Source organism: Drosophila innubila, chromosome X, assembly GCF_004354385.1.
Source record: "Drosophila innubila isolate TH190305 chromosome X, UK_Dinn_1.0, whole genome shotgun sequence".
In the NCBI taxonomy this organism is placed as follows: domain Eukaryota; kingdom Metazoa; phylum Arthropoda; class Insecta; order Diptera; family Drosophilidae; genus Drosophila; species Drosophila innubila.
The window spans coordinates 22,670,176-22,689,292 of NC_047626.1; the positions used below are offsets into that span (position 1 = coordinate 22,670,176).

The 19,117-nt window shown below is 36.6% G+C and overlaps 5 protein-coding genes across 6 annotated transcripts; 4 read left to right on the forward strand and 1 right to left on the reverse strand.

The window, feature by feature from the left end:
• The first annotated feature begins 458 nt into the window (after positions 1 to 458).
• On the forward strand, positions 459 to 4,813 carry LOC117793539 (CTD nuclear envelope phosphatase 1 homolog). Of its 2 annotated transcripts, none has more exons than XM_034633876.1 (4): positions 459 to 1,639; positions 2,974 to 3,231; positions 3,992 to 4,174; positions 4,246 to 4,813. In XM_034633876.1, the coding sequence occupies exons 1-4, from the start codon at positions 1,541 to 1,543 to the stop codon at positions 4,435 to 4,437; spliced, it is 732 nt and encodes a 243-aa protein (XP_034489767.1). In that variant the 5' UTR covers positions 459 to 1,540; the 3' UTR covers positions 4,438 to 4,813. The 2 variants fall into 2 exon arrangements, with proteins under 2 accessions (XP_034489767.1, XP_034489768.1); XM_034633877.1 differs by having other exon boundaries at positions 460 to 1,639; positions 2,983 to 3,231.
• Positions 4,814 to 6,154: 1,341 nt separating this feature from the next.
• LOC117788441 (SRA stem-loop-interacting RNA-binding protein, mitochondrial) lies at positions 6,155 to 6,966 on the forward strand. The gene is made up of 2 exons (XM_034627221.1): positions 6,155 to 6,161; positions 6,629 to 6,966. The coding sequence occupies exons 1-2, from the start codon at positions 6,155 to 6,157 to the stop codon at positions 6,931 to 6,933; spliced, it is 312 nt and encodes a 103-aa protein (XP_034483112.1). The 3' UTR covers positions 6,934 to 6,966.
• An 81-nt stretch (positions 6,967 to 7,047) lies between these two features.
• LOC117781608 (acyl-CoA-binding domain-containing protein 6) lies at positions 7,048 to 7,944 on the forward strand. The gene has a single exon (XM_034618393.1). The coding sequence runs from the start codon at positions 7,083 to 7,085 to the stop codon at positions 7,872 to 7,874; it is 792 nt and encodes a 263-aa protein (XP_034474284.1). The 5' UTR covers positions 7,048 to 7,082; the 3' UTR covers positions 7,875 to 7,944.
• LOC117781600 (26S proteasome regulatory subunit 8) lies at positions 7,913 to 10,245 on the reverse strand. Its single transcript, XM_034618380.1, has 3 exons — positions 10,090 to 10,245; positions 9,880 to 10,024; positions 7,913 to 9,045 (listed from the first exon to the last, which is right to left on the reverse strand). Exons 1-3 carry the CDS (start codon positions 10,105 to 10,107, stop codon positions 7,991 to 7,993), a joined length of 1,218 nt encoding a protein of 405 aa, XP_034474271.1. The 5' UTR covers positions 10,108 to 10,245; the 3' UTR covers positions 7,913 to 7,990.
• Positions 10,246 to 11,448: 1,203 nt separating this feature from the next.
• Positions 11,449 to 18,846, forward strand: LOC117786784 (ATP-binding cassette sub-family A member 3). Its single transcript, XM_034625174.1, has 12 exons — positions 11,449 to 11,776; positions 11,840 to 12,434; positions 12,538 to 12,685; positions 12,937 to 14,171; positions 14,236 to 14,515; positions 14,574 to 15,087; positions 15,614 to 16,299; positions 16,355 to 16,493; positions 16,904 to 17,086; positions 17,142 to 17,801; positions 17,877 to 17,942; positions 18,435 to 18,846. Exons 1-12 carry the CDS (start codon positions 11,559 to 11,561, stop codon positions 18,667 to 18,669), a joined length of 4,959 nt encoding a protein of 1,652 aa, XP_034481065.1. The 5' UTR covers positions 11,449 to 11,558; the 3' UTR covers positions 18,670 to 18,846.
• The last annotated feature ends 271 nt before the right edge of the window (positions 18,847 to 19,117 follow it).

The window sequence follows — 19,117 nt, forward strand, 5'->3', positions numbered from 1 at the left end:
ACATAAAATCAAATAAAAATCTAATTGAAATCTGTTCCAGAGCAGATTATTTGATTATTTAGTGTGACCAGAGCTTCGTAATTTTTCGGGCTTAGCTGCTCCTTTTAAGTGCAGCAGATGTGAACAGCTGATCGCCGAAATCAAAATTATATAAAAGCTTATTATAATCCGTTTCAGGAATTCCCCTATTAATTATTTCAAACATTTGCATGATGGTTGGTCGTAAGCCAATATGGCGTTATTCTGACATGCAGTTCATCAAACTTGGAATGTTTTTCCATACTTTATATATAATATGTAAGTTTTTTTTACGCCAAATTGCAATTTATTTACAACATTTGACAAAGCCCTATATGGAACATACATTAATTTTTCGTGACAATAGCATAGCAATATTTTCCGCCGATACTTTTTGCAACCGGCATCAAGCAGGGGAACATATCGCGAATATCGATATTCAATATAACGATAGCAATAACCACGCTCTCGACGACAATCTCTCTTTATTTTTCACAATTTATTTTTTGGACTGGCTTTTGGCCAAATTGATTAAAGGTGTGTGTGTGTGTGTGTGTATATGCATGTATGAGCGTGCGATTTATTAAACAAAAAGCAAAAACTAGATTACTGAATATCAAAGTGCAATATTTTTTTGCCGCGCTACACGCATATGAAATTGTTGAATAGACAAATGAAGATAGCAAATAATACAATTTTCATCAATTAGTGATTTCTTTCTTGGTGGCTGGCTCTTAAATATAAGATTAACAAAAGCGAGCGCAACTCTGAAATTTGCCAGCAAATCGCTAGAAACAGCGACAATCGACAAACGACGACGAGAAAATAACAACAACAATTGTGACAGCAGAGCAGCGAAAAGACCCGCAGCAGAGCATCAACAGAAACAACAACAAAACCTCATTGAACTGAACTGAATGATGAGAATAGTGATGAAACATTTGGGCAATTTAAAAGTGTTAAATCGAAAATAAAACGTGAAATACAAACATAAACATAAACAGCATAAATCATATATCTTTTTGCTGGTTGCTCCGGTTGCACGCTTGTGTTAAATATCGATTTTATACCCTGCGCGCCTCTCGCTCACAGCATGAATGTGTATGTGTTTGTGTAAAGAAGAATCCAAAAAAGCAATAATTGTGATATCGATAACGATAACGACGACGACAACTACCGATAGCCGCTACCGCAGCGGAAAACAAATACAAACAAAACATTTTTGAGCGCGTTATCAAAAAAATAAAAGCACAAGAGCAATAACAACTTGGTATATTAGTCTGACAGCCGGCTCGTTTTTGGTTTCTGCGCGAGTGTGAGGGAGCTTTTTGTTTTTGTTTTTGGTTTTCTTTTTTGTTGTTGTTGTTTTTTATTTTTGCTTAGCCCAACATCAAGCGTAACAACAATAGTGAAAAAGAACTACAACGTTGACAAACGACAACGCAGCAGCCGCAAATATAACAATATAACAAATATAACAAAAATATTAAGGGAAATCTGGTAAGAAGAGAACTTCTTACCAATGATTTCGTTGCTGCAAATGAAATTCCATGCGCTGCTGCTGCTGCTGTCAAAGGTCTGGACATGTATTTGTTTCATGTTCAATCGCCAAGTGCGCGCTGTAAGTACATCAAATAAATAAGAACAACAAACACACCAATTACAAATTACAACAAATGTATAAGAAACACACTTGTTTTATTTTTTTTTTATATTTATATTTCTATTTTCTCTTCATTTAATTGTACTTGTCGTGTGTTATCACAGAACACCGATTGAATAACATAAACGGCACCCACTGGTCAAGGCTGCGATAAGCAATTGCAAAACCCTACCACCCCACCCCCGCCTATTAACCCATACCCCGTTGATCTGTCGATCCCTTTTCATGTTCAATCAAATCCTTTATCAAATTGACATTTTTCTTGTGTCAATTGGTTGACGATGCGGCGAAAGCTGCAAATGAGCGTCCTCCTATTATCATGTTTCTTTTTTCTCTGTTCTTTTTTGTTTAGCACTCTACATACACATATGTATGTACTACTACATGTAGTTTGCTTGACGTTCCCCTCTCTGCCCATTTTCGTACATATTTATATATTGTGCATTAGCAGCATGACGCTGCACTGAAGAGAGAGATTCACATGTTGTGCTTGGTTCACACTGTGAAACTATGGCTCAAAATGAATTGAAATTTTGTCACAGAGGCATTCGCATATCAAAAGTGCTAGAAATACAATAAAATGGCAAAAAGAAATAAAATAATAATAATAATAAAGAAATGTAATAATTCAAAATCTATGATTCAGTGTCACAGGAAAAGAGAGTTAATTTGAGAAAGTTAAGAAATTGAAATAGCTCTTCAAGCAATTTGTGACGCAATGTGAACCTAGCATCACACTGTCTTACTTTGGTAAAACTCTATTAGTCTGGGCCAACTACAAATCAAAAAAAAAATAGAGGGCAATTTAGTATGAATTTAGCCGAAAAAAAAGGTTTGGGGACTAAACTAGTTTTTTTTTTTTTAATGTTTAAAGTTTCCATACAAAATTAAAAAAAAAAATGTTTGTCTACGGTCCTCTATTTACACTCCTTAACACCTCTAGAATTAAGTTTATAGAGGTGTTTGAGAAGCTACTTGTGGCCGTGTGACCAAAATAGTGTTGGTAAACGAGCTGTAAAGTGACAAGTTGCACAAAGCAACAACAAAAATAGGCAATTTTGTATGGAAACTTTAAAGATTAAAAAAAAATAACTTGTCCCCAATCTATTTTTTTTGGCTAAATTCTTGATAAATCGGTCTCTGTTTGGGTTTTTTTTTTTTTATTTTTGACTTGGAGTTGGCCCAGACTAATAGACTTTTACTTTTCAGCTGTGCTAAAATAAAACGAAATTACAATCGTTGAATACATGTATGTGATACAAGATTTGAATGTATAAAATTAACTCTCTTAGTTTATCCAGTATCAGCCGGTTAAATATGAACTCTTCCCGCTGTCACCTGTATCGCGACACCGGCTCAGTTTGGTGCAGCGAAAAACATTGGTATTGGACTTGGATGAGACACTAATACACTCACATCACAATGCGATGCCCAGGAATACGGTGAAGCCAGGGACGCCGCATGATTTCACCGTTAAGGTGACCATCGATAGGCATCCAGTGCGATTTTTTGTACACAAGCGGCCGCATGTCGATTACTTTTTGGATGTGGTGAGTACAATGCTAACTTAAAAAACACTTGAAACGAAATCTCAAAACATGGTAAAAATCATTACTCAAATCACGAAAAAATGTCAAACAATGTCGTTAATTCAACAAAAAACCGCGGTGTAGGGGCTTTGACTCATCAAACTTGACTCAATCAGTTTGATATCCAAAAAAAGAAATGTTCAATTATTTATTAAACATTTAAATACATTTTTACTTTGTCATTAATGTATATTATAATATTGAATAAGCGATTATTATTTATTTAAATCTATATGATATAAATAGCTTGTTGATTTTTATCAAACTTGACTCAATCAGTTTGATATCCAAAAAAAGAAATGTTCAATTATTTATTAAACATTTAAATACATTTTTACTTTGTCATTAATGTATATTATAATATTGAATAAGCGATTATTATTTATTTAAATCTATATGATATAAATAGCTTGTTGGTTTTTATCAAACAAAATAATGATAAATAATAAAATAATATAATGATAAATTATCAATTTATATTGAAAAAATCAAAACGCATCTATCGTATATCTAACATGTGTATTTTCAATCATCCAGATATGTTTTTTAGGTTTAATTTTTTTAAACTCAACTCTAATTTGATTAATTTAATTATAATATTTACCCTTGAAGACGAGGATTAGTAGATAAATATAGTACATATTACCATATCGATTTAATTGATTTTTTTTAAATAAAATGTTATGTACATTAATATATTTTTTTAATATATTTAAATCAGGTATCGCAGTGGTATGATCTGGTTGTGTTTACTGCCAGCATGGAGATCTATGGGGCTGCGGTTGCCGATAAATTGGACAATGGCCGCAATATACTGCGGCGTCGATACTATAGACAGCATTGCACGCCCGATTATGGCTCTTATACCAAAGATTTGTCAGCTATCTGCAGTGATTTGAATAGGGTAAGTGACCATTACATAGTTAATAGTAATTTTCTCAATTGATATTTTGAATTTGATTTTGATTCTTTTAGATATTTATCATTGACAATTCGCCTGGAGCATATCGGTGTTTTCCAAATAATGCAATACCCATTAAAAGCTGGTTCTCCGATCCAATGGATACGGCACTATTATCATTGCTTCCCATGCTCGATGCCCTGAGATTCACCAACGATGTGCGTTCGGTGTTATCGCGAAATCTTCACCTGCATCGCCTTTGGTAGCAGGTGTGCCGCCACCAAGCGTAGCTAATGCAATAAATTACACAACTACAACAATTTTTTTTTGTTCCATCAGTTACAAATTACAACAACAACAAAAAACAACATTAAAAGGTGGTGCTGTGACACATAAACGAATTTTATGTTTTATAATAGACAAAAGTGACTTTTCTATAATATGTATTACATTTCAATTAATGCAACATTTTCTAACTACTATAAGCAATGTTCTATCATTTATTTATATATATTTCTATATATATATATTATCGATTATATTTTTTTTTTCTGGCTAGAAATTTAAAAAATTGTTTGCGTTATTTTTGTACTATAAATAATAAAAAGAGAGGAGTAACTACAGTATGTTCATCAGGCAAATGATTTAAAAATTATGTTGAGAAATTATACACTCACACACACACACTTATATATCAACATTTATGCTAAGACAACTACAACACATATACATATACACACACATATATATATACATTATATATATATATATTTATGTTAGGCATAGTTTGTTGTAATTACATTATAATTATTATTATTATTAAAAAAAAAGAAACAAAAAAAAAGCGAGCGAGACAAAATTGTTTAATACGTATACATAAAACAAAAACAAACATATACTTTTACAATTAATTTATATGCAAAAATAAATGCATATTATATACACACACAGACACATACACTTTAATATATACAATTTAATAAACTTTTGTATAGTTTTTTGTACAAATCAGGCAAAAGATAACTTTCAAACCTCTCTATAGTTTTGTCAATAGAAATATGAAAATTAAAAATTTAAACAAAAAGAAAAGTAAACAAATGGCAAATGCAACCAAACAAACTAAATTTCAATGGACTAAGTATATGTATATGTTTATAAAAGGAAAGGATTATGTTAACTCTTAAGATATATAGATATGCCTGCATACAGGCGTTGACATTGAAGGCGTACTATATTTGTATTTAAACTTAAATAAGACGATGAGAACTATTAAAGCATTAAACAAAACTAAACTCATAAAACATACGTATATTTTAAGGGTCAGCCAAGTAGACAAGAACAACAAATTATACGGCTGAGCCACACACACAGATACACAATACACTCACACACTCAATTGCTTTGGTTTTATGGATTCCCCAGATATATCGATGCACTTGGGAAAAAAAAGAAAAAGCGCCAAATCACTAATTATACATTAAAATGATGATGAACATAACTAAACAATCTTAGCACGTTTTATTAAAAAAACATGAAAAAAAAACCTTAGAGTCAACTGTTTGCAATACATTATAATCCATTCATTGGCTGACTTAAATTTTTAAGAAAAGTATAGAAAGAGACGAATCGCTTCCATAGTTATTTATTGCAACTGTTTCAAAATGCTTACCAACACAGAACAAAAGCAAATCAACATCCCCAAGCTTGCGCCAATTGATTTGTGTTTATTTTGTATTGAATTGTAAATGTACGAAAAATTAATTATTTGTTTATTTATTAAATATGTATGCGATGTTGTTAATTTTAAGTAGTTTGTAGCTTAAAAGAAATTTGTTAAAAAAAAAAAAAACAAAAAATAAAATCATAAATGAATTACAAACGAAAAGGGAACACAAAAATATCAAGCTCACTCCTTTTTTATTTTTAAATAGCGCGCCGTTCTAAACAATGTCCGGATTCGATTAAACTTCACAGTAAAAACACATGACAAGTTGGCAGCACTAAAACAATACTTGAAAGACACTGTGCCAACTTGGCTATTTTTTGTCTGTCATCCCCATGCTTCGATATTTTGCTAATTGTTATTAATGTAACCAAATATATCGCTTGTGTCCGAAAAGTAACTACGCAAAATTGGTACATTAGATTCCTACAATACTGATATCGATGAGAATTTTGTCGAATAATTGATTTTTCTTATAAATAAATGAAAAAAATTAATGTTAAAAAACTTGGCTAGTGCTTTAGCCATTTTGCATCGCAATTTCCAGCTATTTTTCTTCTAAAAAGTTGGCAGCACTGGCTACAACTCTGTAGCACAACACACACACACACACATAAATTTACGCAACGTCCGTCTGTAATACATCAGGTGAAATTCAAGTTAAATTCCTGAGATTTATTAAATATTTCAATGAGAAACTCGTTGTTCTTTGCAGACATTAAGCAGCGTGTGAGCGAGAGAGAGAGTGTGTGAGGAAAAACTGTTTGTACACATGGCAACCGCAGTAGCAAAAGTTGGAAAATCAGTTCACCGCATTTTTGTGGGCAATTTACCGTGGACGGTGGGTCATCAGGAATTGCGTGGTTATTTTAAAGAATTTGGACGTGTGATCAACGCCAACGTCATATTTGATAAGAAAACCGGGTGCTCCAAGGGTTACGGCTTTGTGAGTTTCAATAGCTTGCAGGCGCTGGAGAAAATTGAGAACGAGCAGAAGCATGTGCTGGAGGGAAATTATCTAAACATACATAAGTCATAAATTCAAGAGCAACAACAACAACAACAGCAACACACACATATACACACAAAGCAGACAAGTAACAGAGAGAGAGAGAGGGAGCGAGAGAGTGAAAACTATCTCTTGGATTATAATTAAGTTTCTTTTAGTTATTGCAATCGCATTTAAGTATGTCGGATAGTGATTTGGATTTGGACGATGATGAGGAACAGGATGAGGATCAGGAGCAATTTCAACTTGCCACCGCGCATGTGATGACCAAAGCGAATGTTTATGATGCTGCAGATTTGCTGCAACTCTATGGCTTCTACAAACAGGCAACAGAGGGCGCTTGCCGCACGCCACGCCCCAATGTGCTGCAAATGAAGGCGCGCAGCAAGTGGAATGCGTGGCATGAGCTGGGCGAGATGTCACAAGCGGATGCACAGCGTGCCTATGTTGATAAACTCAACAAACTCGATCCTCAATGGTTGGACAAGAAGAGAAGTGGAGCAGGTGGAGCAGGAGACGGTGGCAGATTGCGAGGTTGGGTGGTGCATTCAATTGAATCGGTGCCCGTGGAGGAGCAATCAACGCCGGAGCACCTAAAGACCATATTCGATCATGTCAAGGAGAACAATTTACAGCGTCTGCGTGAACAACTAAAACCCAGCGATCTAACGCCTCTGGATGAACAGGGCATGGCCTTGTTGCATTGGGCAACCGATCGCAATGCCATCGAGATAATAGAGTATCTGATCAAGTGCGGGGCGAATGTGAATCAGTTGGATGCGGAGCAACAGACACCATTGCATTATGCAGCAAGTTGTGGACACGTTGAGGCATTGCGGTATCTGTTGCAACTGAAGGCGGATGTGCAACTGCGCGATGCCGATGGACAGACGTGCCTCGATGTCGCCGATGATGAGCAGATTTGTGCCATGCTGCAAGCCGAGCTGCAGTTGCGCAACATTACAACATAAGATACAATTACATAAATAACTAGTATCCTTTCTCTTTGTTTTTTCAAATTATATATTTTGTGAAATTAAACGTAATCGTAGTTGTTGTTTAAAAGATAATGTGTGTGTGTTGAGGTTTACTTCCACAGCTTCTTGATGGACATGTTCTTCTCCGAGTCCTTTTGCATCACCTTGGCCACGGCCATCTCGAAATCCTCCTGGGTAACGTGGACACGACGCTCACGCAGCGCATACATGCCCGCCTCGGTGCACACACCCTTCACCTCGGCACCGGATGCACCTGGCATCAGTTCGGCAATCTTGCGCAGATTAATGCCACGCGTTAGATTCATTTTACGTGAATGAATCTTAAGAATATCCAGACGTGCCTCCTCGTTTGGTGGCGGGAATTCAATTTTACGATCAATGCGACCGGGACGTAACAAGGCTGGATCCAGTATATCAATGCGATTGGTGGCCATGATGACTTTAATGTTTTTGGTCGCCTCAAAGCCGTCCAGCTGATTGAGCAGCTCCAACATGGTACGCTGCACCTCAGAGTCGCCACCGGAGCCGGATTCAATACGTGACGAGCCAATGGAATCGATCTCATCCATAAATATAATCGATGGTGCATGCTCGCGTGCCATCACAAACAATTCACGGACCATACGTGATCCCTCGCCAATGAACTTTTGCACCAGCTCAGAGCCCGAGACACGGATGAAGGTGCACTCGGTGTGATGGGCAACAGCACGAGCTAACAATGTTTTACCCGTACCGGGTGGTCCATAGAGCAGTACACCCTTTGGCTGGGCAATGCCCAAAGCATCGAAGAGTTCGGGATGCTTGACTGGCAGTTCAATGACCTCTTTGATTTCCTTGATCTGTTTATCCAAGCCGCCAACCATTTCATAGGTCGAATCGGGCACCTTCTCCACCATCATCAGCGACACCAATGGATCCACCTTATTGGGCAGGATCTTGTGCAATGTGTAGCTCTCATTGCGCAATGCAACACGACAATTCGGGGTCACATCATTGATGTCAATGTTCTTATCCAGGTCGACAACAAATTTACCCTCGGGATGCACCTTGACCAGCACCTTCTTCTTGTCCATCGGCTTGACAACCTCGCCCACATAGCTGCCCTGCTCCTGCAACAATTGCAGCTCCTCCCTCAGCATACGCACTGCAAATGGAACAGGGAATGAGAAAATATATATGAAAAATTATATGCATATTTAATAGGACATTATAACTTTGTCTTCGAGATATAAGATTAATCAAAAATCGTTAAAAATTATTTTTCTTTATTTTTTTAACTTGTTCTATGAACCATTGACAATATAGAAACACGTATATATTATATTTAAATAAATAAAAATAGTAACCCAAATTCGTTATCTACGGTGTAAGATGTTTTCACCAAGAATTCCTAAAATCAATTCCTAGTCCCCGCTTTTTGAGTTGAACAATTTTGTGTTTTTAGATTAAAATTTATGTTTTAAGAACAATTCGTCCTTTGATTTTATAATAATTCTTTATAATTTTGAAGGCTCTGGTGCTAACAGAAGTTAAATATATGTTATAGTCGAGATCCCAACCAAAGAATACCCGTTATTTGTTTCAATATACAAGATTTAGGCGCTTATACTGACGGAGAGACGTACGGCTGTTGATGCTAATCAAAAATATATAGACTTTATAGGGTCGAAGATGCCTTCTTCTCCTTGTTTCATACATTTGAGCGAACACAACATACCCTTTTACTTATTTTTTAAGTAACGGGTATAATAAAACATATTTCAACTCAAAAAGCGCGGACCACAAATTGATTATAGACCTTTGGTTTCTTGGTGAAAACATCTTATAATTGGCACTAGATTACGAACTTGGTTTACCATTTTTCCATTTTTTTGCCTATACGAATCGATGCACCCTAATGCTTACAGTACTTCTCAGCAAGGGCATCAAATCTTTGGCGTGCCAAAGATAAAACTTTCTTTCTTTCGGCTTTTCTTACCTTTGGCATTAAGCTCATTGCGCTGAGCCTGCAGGCGACGTAGGTTTTGGCTTTTCTCGGCCACAATCAGCTGCAGTTCCTCAATTTTTTGTATGTAATATGAACGGAAGCCTTCGCCTTTGTGATAGGCCGATTCCGTATCCATCTGTCCGCAAAAGTACATCAATTGTTATAGTTTGTTTGCGTTGAGCATTTCATATGCGCACTTACCCGATTTGTGAGCGTCATATTGCTCTCAATTCTTAAGTTGATTTGCCTTTAAATCAAGAATTACTATTGGAGATTTCGTTTGCAATTAATCTCAATGCCTGTTAAGTTTTTGATTATGACTCGGCAAGTCTGCCTTTTTTTTATGAGTGTGTGTGTTGTGCTACAGAGTTGTATCCAGTGCTGCCAGCTTGTTAAAAAGAACGGTCTGGCAGCCTTGGTTCGCAGATTTAAATACATTTTCATATTGTGATCAATTTCCAAAAAGTATGAAAATATGCAATTTATATAATTATGAAGATAGAGTTTTAAAATTTGTGCAGAATTTTTATTAAAATTTGAAATTAAATGAAATTATATAACATCTTCGCCTGTGGCACCACAAACTCCCAGCGTTTTTAAAAGAAACGACCTTTATTTTATTTAATTTCGAACTAAAAATGTTCATTAAATTGTTAATTTTTGACAAACTATTGCTAAAAGCTACGAGAAAAATTTAACTTGTGGCAGCCACAAATCTCAGTGGTGCAAACTTTTTCCTATAAACATAGACGGGTATTCCTAAAAAAGATTCGGATTTGGCTTAGATTATATTCTTTGTTTATAATGCTTAATCTGCAATTTTACACATTCGTCTTTTTACTACTTTCGTGCTTTTGCTTCAATTCTCACGCTCCCTTCTTAGCTGTCATATCCATCTGGGACAGCTATAGTATTTTTTCTGCATTAAATATATAGTTATTTAATTTTAAATTTTTGAAATGCAAAAACTTTCAACATTCTCCAAATTTAAATCACAACAAAATTTAAACAAACACCAAGTGTGGCCAAATAATGTTATCGATCTTAACGGTCTCACACATTATCGAAATGAAATCAAAACGAAATCTGCCTCAGACCAGATATCCTGAAATCTTTAAGGGCTACCACACTTCCGAAATTTTTTTATTTTGTCTGGCACCCCTACACATTTAGTATACAGCACCTGTGAACAGCTGATCGGCGAAACCAAATCTGTAACGAAACCAAATCCGAATCTGTTTCAGGAATAGCCCTAATTCACTTGTCAGTCATATTTTCTGTTAAGTGCCTCTCCACTGCACTGTTAAACTATAAATATTGCAAATTACTTTGCCACCAACTGGAATAATAGTCTATTAATTTCTAGTTAAGTAATATAATTGATATTTTATGTATTTTGTTAATTGGTTTTATTTTAATCATATCGCTGTTTATGAATGTAAACTCATGTATGTTAAGTAAGCATTTTAATGTTATTATGCTGTTACCCTCAGTAATCAATAGCCCGCAATCAACCGTTTGTTTTTTAAATGCGGGATGTGTGGATTTGAAATCAGTGAGTTTCTTGTCAAACATGATAAACAGAATTATACACACAAATTATTTTATTCTACATGCATTAAAAATTTTAAAAGTCAGATGAATTAATTAACCAAGCCAATCAAATCAAGATGCCGGCAACATTTGGTTTGCTATTTAAGCATAATACATTGATTGAATTGTCGTTATGGAGGCGCACATTATTTGAAACAATTACAGTATTAATAATGCTGCTTATAATACTAGTTAATCCAATTTCATATTCAAAAAGATTGCTATATAGTCGCCATTATTTCGAGGGAGATCACTCCTTTGTATCTCATAAGCTGGACGATATCAATATACTCACGTAAGTTTAAAGCAAAAATTTCATTCGCGTAAAATTGAAATTCGAAATGTATTAAACTGTTAGGAGCCTGGTCGATTCAAGACGCGAGCAGACTAAATACACTTTGGCCTATTGTCCACAGTCGGTTTTTGCAAAACAAGTTGCCCGTGCCGTTGCCGATCGATTGGAATTGAATGGTACAGTCGGGTTTGAAGATCCCAAAACATTACAACATCAATTTGATGAGCGTACAACACTGGCTGCGATAATTTTTGAAGATACTGATGCCAGTTTGGAGACCGTACCAAAGTCGCTCTCAGTGTCAATACGATTCCCCAGTGAATTTCGCACTCTTAATCCGTTTCTTACCGAAGATCGTCTTTGGCTGACACGTTGTTCGGGTTTTGTCAATGCTAAGCGTGATAATGTAAAAGATTCTGATATTAATCAGGATATTTACATACGTGAAACCTTTCTTCAGATACAGCATCAGGTATTTACTGAATGGTTGCACAAGCTTCGCTCAACTTATCCGACAACTTATACGGAGCCGGTAGTAGAGGTTTTCAATGTACGTCTTAAAGTTCCCGATGATCGTTGTTCCAGCATTGATGTGTATACAGTTCCATTATTTTTATTCAATTTCCTATATCTGTTGCCTTTCATTAACATAATACGGGTGAGTTGAACTTTAAAAGATAGAATCGAATTTAATATTTCAATAGTCGAAAGGACTTTTAGATTTTCAGCTAATTAACTATGGATCTTTATTTTTTCCATAGAATATTGCTGGACAGCTGAGAGATGGGGTCATGACACATCAATGGCAATACGGTTATTCCTTTACCAAGCAATATTTGTGCATAATTCTCGTCTTATTAATACGTCTATTAATACTAAACTTTGTCATACTGATTGTGATATTTGTAAGTCAGCTTTAAGAACTGCTTTATGTATCATACACTTATGCCCGTTACTTGTGGAGCTCAAGTTTCTTATTAATATCTACAGTCTGCATAAACACCTTGAATATAAGAGCTAGAGCTACTTAATTTTGCTGATACTGATGCTTAATACTGCTAGACTTTAAAAACTTTTAGTTATTGTTAATAGATATTGAGTAACGGGTAAATTATATAATTATATATAAGTCATATTAAATTTTATTATTTCGCAGATAGTGTGGTCAGTGGAGAATGACAACACCTCGGGAATTGTATTGCTTGCAATGGTAACGTTCATTGTTATCTTTACCCTCGAGCTGATCATAACGGCAATTGTTTTGGCCAAGATCTTTGGGAATGCCACAAATGCGGTTCTATGCGCCATCATCATATGGATATTCAATTATGCTGTCTTTGGTGTGATCTTGAGACGGTATTGGGATGAGCATGGATACTATGTGTTTGTGATATTATCATCATTCTTTAACAATCAAATACCATATAGCATGCAAATGTTTAATCGACTTATTGAGGAGCCCAAGGATATAGTTGTATATGATATAGCGGCGCTCTATGTCTCAGCCGTTAGCAGTGCCTTGATATTCTTTATAATTCTAATCCTTTTACAATGGCGCATGCCAGGTCGGCTTATTAGTCGTCGGATTATTTATAGAAGACGTCGAAGGAAATTTTTAATGGATTCAAATTTATTACATCTGGGACGATCGCCCAGTTGGCATAACTTTGAGTTTGGCGATGTGGGAAGTTGCGAATGGATACGCTTAAAACATGTCTATACGTCGCACTCCTTATCAGAGCGTAAGATATTGAAAAACATCTCGATGAGGATCTACAAGGGAGAGGTGTTTGTTCTCCTTGGTCACATTGGATCTGGTAAGCTGACCCTATTGCGTGTGTTGTGTGGCCTTAAGTATCCGGTACGTGGCAAGGTGTTCTATGAAGGGAAAGATATATACGAAGATCTGCCGAATATTCGAAAACAATTTGACTTTCGTAGCATTGAGAATGGATTTGCAGATCATCTGTCGATCGAGCAAACCATTAACTATCATGTTCGTCTCAAACTTAGCAAGGAGAATCTGGATCGATATGAAATAGAGCGCACGAAATGGATCGATATACTGGAGACATATGTCGAGAGTCGTAGTACACGAGTATGGCAACTGACAAACGGAGAGCGACGATTGGTCGCCCTTTGTTGTGCTCTCGCTGGTGATACGAAGGTCGTTGTCTTTGAGGAGCCCACACTGCAGTTGACGGCCCGGGAGGCTCAAATCTTTTGGAGTATCATTGCAATGGAGAAGGAGGGTCGAGCCATTATTATATCCACCTATAGCATCGATGAGGCCGAAGCTGTTGCCGATCGCATTGGCATTCTTAGCATGGGTGTCCTTGAAGCCAGTGGAACGCCATTTTTTCTGCGCGCCAAATTCAGCAGTTGTGTTGAGCTAGTAAGTTAAGGTAACAGCTATCGATTGTTAACACTATTAACCGATTTGAACTTATCGAGTTTAGGTGCTTATCAAAAAACCCCACATTCCGGATACACCGATCACTGAATTCATTTCACAGTATATACCGAATGTCGAGCCTGAAAATGAAATCGGCGATACGTTGACCTACAAAATCAATTCGGAGCATCGACCACGCTTGCAAAAAATGCTTATACATCTGGAGAACGAGCGTAAAGCGATGGGCATTGAGAATATCAGAGTTGTGGGTTCTGAATTGTCCGATATCTATATGAAGCTTGTCACATCGTTTCGATTACGACAACAGGTCATACCGGATGTCAGTAAGTAGTAATAGATAATTCGATAGTTATCGATAATTATTGACTATGATATCGACAGCGCAAACTTTCAAATATGCCGTGGTATCGAAAAAACAACTGCGTCGTCAGCAAATGCGCGCCATGTTCTACAAAAAGATGATACACTCGGCGCCCAACGTATGGCCCATCATAATGATCTTCGCCTGCCTTATTTTGATTGTGCTTGTTACGCGACTGGCCTTAGTACTGAATGTGCCCACAATTCGTACAAACGTCATACCGCTGGGCTTTAAGGGTGCAACGAAATATCTGAAGAATATACCAAATATTAAGGATTGCGGCTATATTGACATCACATCATTGGCCAAAAAGCCGGCCTATCGAAAGTCCACTAAGGTAGCGCGGGTCTTTGGTCCGCATTCATTTGCCTGCAACAAGGGTAGATATAGGGATTATCTGAAGCGTAAAACGGAACTGCAAAGTCTGGGCGCTATTGAGATGAGTAGCGAACAGGGGATACACGGATATATAAGTCAGGATACATTTCATTCAGCTCCAATTACACTCAATTTACTACACAACATTATACTTAGGTGAGTGCTAGATCGTGACTTAATAATGGATTAATCTTGGGCTCATTTACTGAACTGATCTTACTTTCGTATTAAATTGATCATGGTGGTCTTACACCGCTCGTAGGGTGATCTTGCGAAGATTATTGATTGATCGTACAGCGGTTGTAGACTGATCATACACTGCCTGTTGATGTTACACCAGTGTTGTCCAAAAGTAGGCTACAAAACACATTTTCCTATCTCATGTGATAGCAAAATGCACTCTAAAGCCTACTGGTGGGCTACACTGTTTTGCACTGATCACAGACCGATCTTACAGCAATCAATTTACATTGTGATCATAAGCTGATGCCAAACTTATTTTACATTCAATACGGACTGATCAAAGACTGATCTTATACCAATCACAGATAAATCTTACCCTTTTCATATACTAATTTGAACACATCATGGATGTAACTTATTTTTATTACGGACTGATTTTATACTAATCACAGATTTGTCTTACCTTTACCAAAACTGATCTCAAGCTGATACCACACAGATTATCATATCCGGATGATGATGAGGTGTATTTTCTGGTCGATAATCATCCGATGCCGACGCCTCTTCAAATGAAGATCAATCTAATGGACAATGAGGTAGCCCATATAAATGCTCCATTGGCGATCGGATGCGTTTTACCTTTGGCGGTGTCTGTGTTCATTTTACCCTTGGTGGAGGAGCAAATTACACAGATGCGTATACTTCAGGTAATTGCTGGGCTTGGATTGGAGGTCTATTGGGGTATCACATTGTTTTGGGATCTCTTTACGTATTTTATCTATTCGGTGATCATTGTGATATTTTTGGCCTGTACGACTATTGGATATTTTGGTGCCTATGAGAATCTATTGCTGTTGCTACTGATCACAGTTTATGGTATAGCCGCATTACCGATCACATATGTGCTGTCCATGTATGTTAACAAGTCCATTGTGAGAGCCTTTCTTGCCTCTGTCGTCTTTCAGGGCCTTACCGGTCTGGTGCTCTACATCGTCTACTGGGATGTTGCTAACAGTAACATTATATTTTATTATGGTGCTTGCATGTCACCTGGTTTCGCCCTTCTCGACGGCATTAGCAATATCTATATAAAACGTCTCGAGGAACATTTTTGTTTGTCCAAATGTGAAACAATTGAGTTCTGTACACCCGAAAATATGCATGAAATGGTCCCACATTGTCATTGTAGGTATTTATAGTTCTATATAAAGATATAGTTATATGATCTATCTTTTTTTAGTTGGTACCTACTTCAAATGGACCGATCCTGGCATATTGCCATCTATAACATTTATGTTGTTAGACGCACTCTTTACGCTTCTTCTTATTTTCTGGATTGAATTGCATCGGAAGGAAAATAAGTTTCATTCGTCCAAAGAGTAAGTGGGTAAATATTCTTGAAGTGTATCTTTCTGAATTGAAAACTGAATCAAAGTTATACCATTAAATATATAGATTATGGGCTTCTTTCGAGACTTTGAATTTCAGAGATACGCTTAAATGAATATCTGTAAAAATTAATACAGGGTATCTGTCAGTTAAGCACACCCATCTGAAAATTGTAAATCCCTTGCCCTAGAGCGACAAATCGAAATTGTGTATAACTTATTTAGGAAAGTAATGGGTATCTGCTAGTCGAGCACACCCAACTAGAGGTCTACCGTACTACTAAAGTTCTAGTATTTGAACGAATTTATAACTTTTGTTTTTGTTTCAATCGATTTGGGTGCTCAGTCAGCGAAAGCGTAACTCGATAACATTATTAATCGAATGTATCCCATCCCTATAGCCTCCATAAGATGCGGACGGCGACTTATCAGTTTGATGACAGTGATGTGGCGGATGTTAAGCAGAAAATCGCCGATGCGGACATGAGTAAATGCAAGCAATCTGTATTTTTGGTAGATCAAGTTGAGGGCAAGATACCCAACAAGGGTAACACGGTCAACACAGTGTCATTTGCGCTGAATAAGTGAGTCGATCAATTAATCGATTAATCGACTAATTTGCTTTTAACTGCCTAACAGATATATGAGCATGGGCATCTTTGGGCCAAGGAATTCAGGGAAAAGTCACCTAATGAGGCAACTTGTGGGCGTCGATGGATTCGCTTTTGGTGAGATCTATGTGAGAGGATTGGATTTCAAGTATGATCTGGACACGATTCTCGGTTATGTCGGCTACTGTCCACAGCATTACGGACTTCTCAATGATTTAACGCCACGGGAACACATTCGACTTCTCTGCATGATTCGCGGCGTCACTGAAAATAAAATTAGCGAGAAAATGCACGATCTTTGCCTCATGCTGAACATGTCGGGATGGATGCATCGAAAATGTTGTTATCTTACACCCGAGAAACGTCGCAAATTGAATGTTGCCCTCTCGCTGGTAGCCTATAATAAGATCTTTGTCTTGGATGAGCCCACATGTGGCATGCCGTCGACGACGCGTCGAGAGATTTGGAATATCTTGAGATATTTGCGATATTGTGGCAAAACGATCATTTTCTCTACCAGTGATGAGGTTGAGTGTAAGGTACTGGCTGATTTTATAATACTCTTTCAGGATAGTGAAATGTTAGCTATTGGTAGCATGCAGTATTTGCGTTATAAGTACAGTCACGGCTTCTATTTGGAGGTGCGATTAGTACGCGATGGCGCCACGTTAGAAGAATCGGAAGCCAAGTGAGTGGATAACCCGACATTTAATCATATCTGAATAAAATGAATGCAACCATATATTATTCCTTTACTTTGTAGCCTTCGCAAGGATGTTGACAATTTGGCACGCTTTATTAATTTTCTGCATGATAAATCAGAATTGGTGTAAGTTATAATATCTGATCGATATTTTGAAGTTTTTAAACATCAGCGAAAATCTAGTATCATATCTATTTATGAGGTTTGCCAATCGGTCTTACAGTGGTTTACAGTTATAATAAAATAAGTTTTTATGTTATAAACGCATTTGAAGTCACCAATTGTCGTTGGATGATGTGAACAGTTTCAAAGGAAGAGTAGTTCACAGGAATATTTCTAATGTAAATATTTAAACATGTTTGTTAACTGAAAAGTTTTAACTTTTCTTCCCGTTTTTAACATTGTAAATGTAAATTTTTATTAATATTGAAAACAAATAGTCAAGTATAGGATTGACATTTTTTTTTTTTGTAGTTTACAAGAACTAGTCTGAAACCAGTTTAAATTGGGTTTTAAATTGATTTTATAGAACCGATAAATGCTTATTAATATGTGTTTTTTAACTTATGTGACCACAAAATCTAATCTTATCTAATATTTTTTATATTTTAACAACAGGGGACGCTTGCATAATTGGTTCAAGTATTATATACCCGTGGGTCACATTGTCTACTCGTTTCTGTATGGCGCCATGGAGAAGAATAAAGTGCGTCTTAATGTCTACGACTATTGCATCTATCAGGCGAGCATGAATGTTGTAATTGCCCAAGTGCAGGAAACACGCGCTGAACTAAAGCGTCGGTTGGTGGAACCAACGCTACAACCAGCAGAGCCATCAACGAGTTACAAATAAATATTGTAAATAATCATTATTTGTATGATATTTTGTAAAAATACACTGACAGTGTGACAATGGCAAGAAGCGTTCACAGCAAAGGTATTCATAATGTCTTGTCACAGCGCTGTGAAGACTTTTGACATGTGAACACTTCTGTCACAAATTGTCACAGATCAGCATTCGTGATTAAAATATGTCTTATGTATAAAAACATAAATAGCGAGAATGGCTATAGTCGAGACCCTGAAACTTCATTTAGATATAAATTAATTTTATCAAAGCATTTTAAGGTGCTACGTTATACAAATTTATTTAGCCTAATACCCTTGCATAAAGTCCACCAAAAAGCATCCATAAGATGGCTAAAATGTAAGTGTATACAATCTTTCATCTGTTAAACCTGTCTTGCGTTGCACTACTAAGCGTGCTTCTTTATGGTCTGCGTGTTCGCAGCGCTGAAAAA

What these genes read in the sequence shown, in the direction of transcription:
- LOC117793539 (XM_034633876.1), top strand. Translation starts at nt 1,541, where the DNA reads ATGATTTCGTTGCTGCAAATGAAATTCCATGCGCTGCTGCTGCTGCTG. An exon ending in TCAATCGCCAAGTGCGCGCT is followed by an intron (nt 1,640 to 2,973) that starts GTAAGTACATCA and finishes TAACTCTCTTAG; the next exon opens with TTTATCCAGTATCAGCCGGT. An exon ending in TCTGCAGTGATTTGAATAGG is followed by an intron (nt 4,175 to 4,245) that starts GTAAGTGACCAT and finishes TGATTCTTTTAG; the next exon opens with ATATTTATCATTGACAATTC.
- LOC117781608 (XM_034618393.1), top strand. Translation starts at nt 7,083, where the DNA reads ATGTCGGATAGTGATTTGGATTTGGACGATGATGAGGAACAGGATGAG.
- LOC117781600 (XM_034618380.1), bottom strand. An exon ending in CAATGAGCTTAATGCCAAAG is followed by an intron (nt 9,046 to 9,879) that starts GTAAGAAAAGCC and finishes TTCCATTTGCAG; the next exon opens with TGCGTATGCTGAGGGAGGAG.
- LOC117786784 (XM_034625174.1), top strand. Translation starts at nt 11,559, where the DNA reads ATGCCGGCAACATTTGGTTTGCTATTTAAGCATAATACATTGATTGAA. An exon ending in CTACACAACATTATACTTAG is followed by an intron (nt 15,088 to 15,613) that starts GTGAGTGCTAGA and finishes GATACCACACAG; the next exon opens with ATTATCATATCCGGATGATG. An exon ending in AATGGTCCCACATTGTCATT is followed by an intron (nt 16,300 to 16,354) that starts GTAGGTATTTAT and finishes ATCTTTTTTTAG; the next exon opens with TTGGTACCTACTTCAAATGG.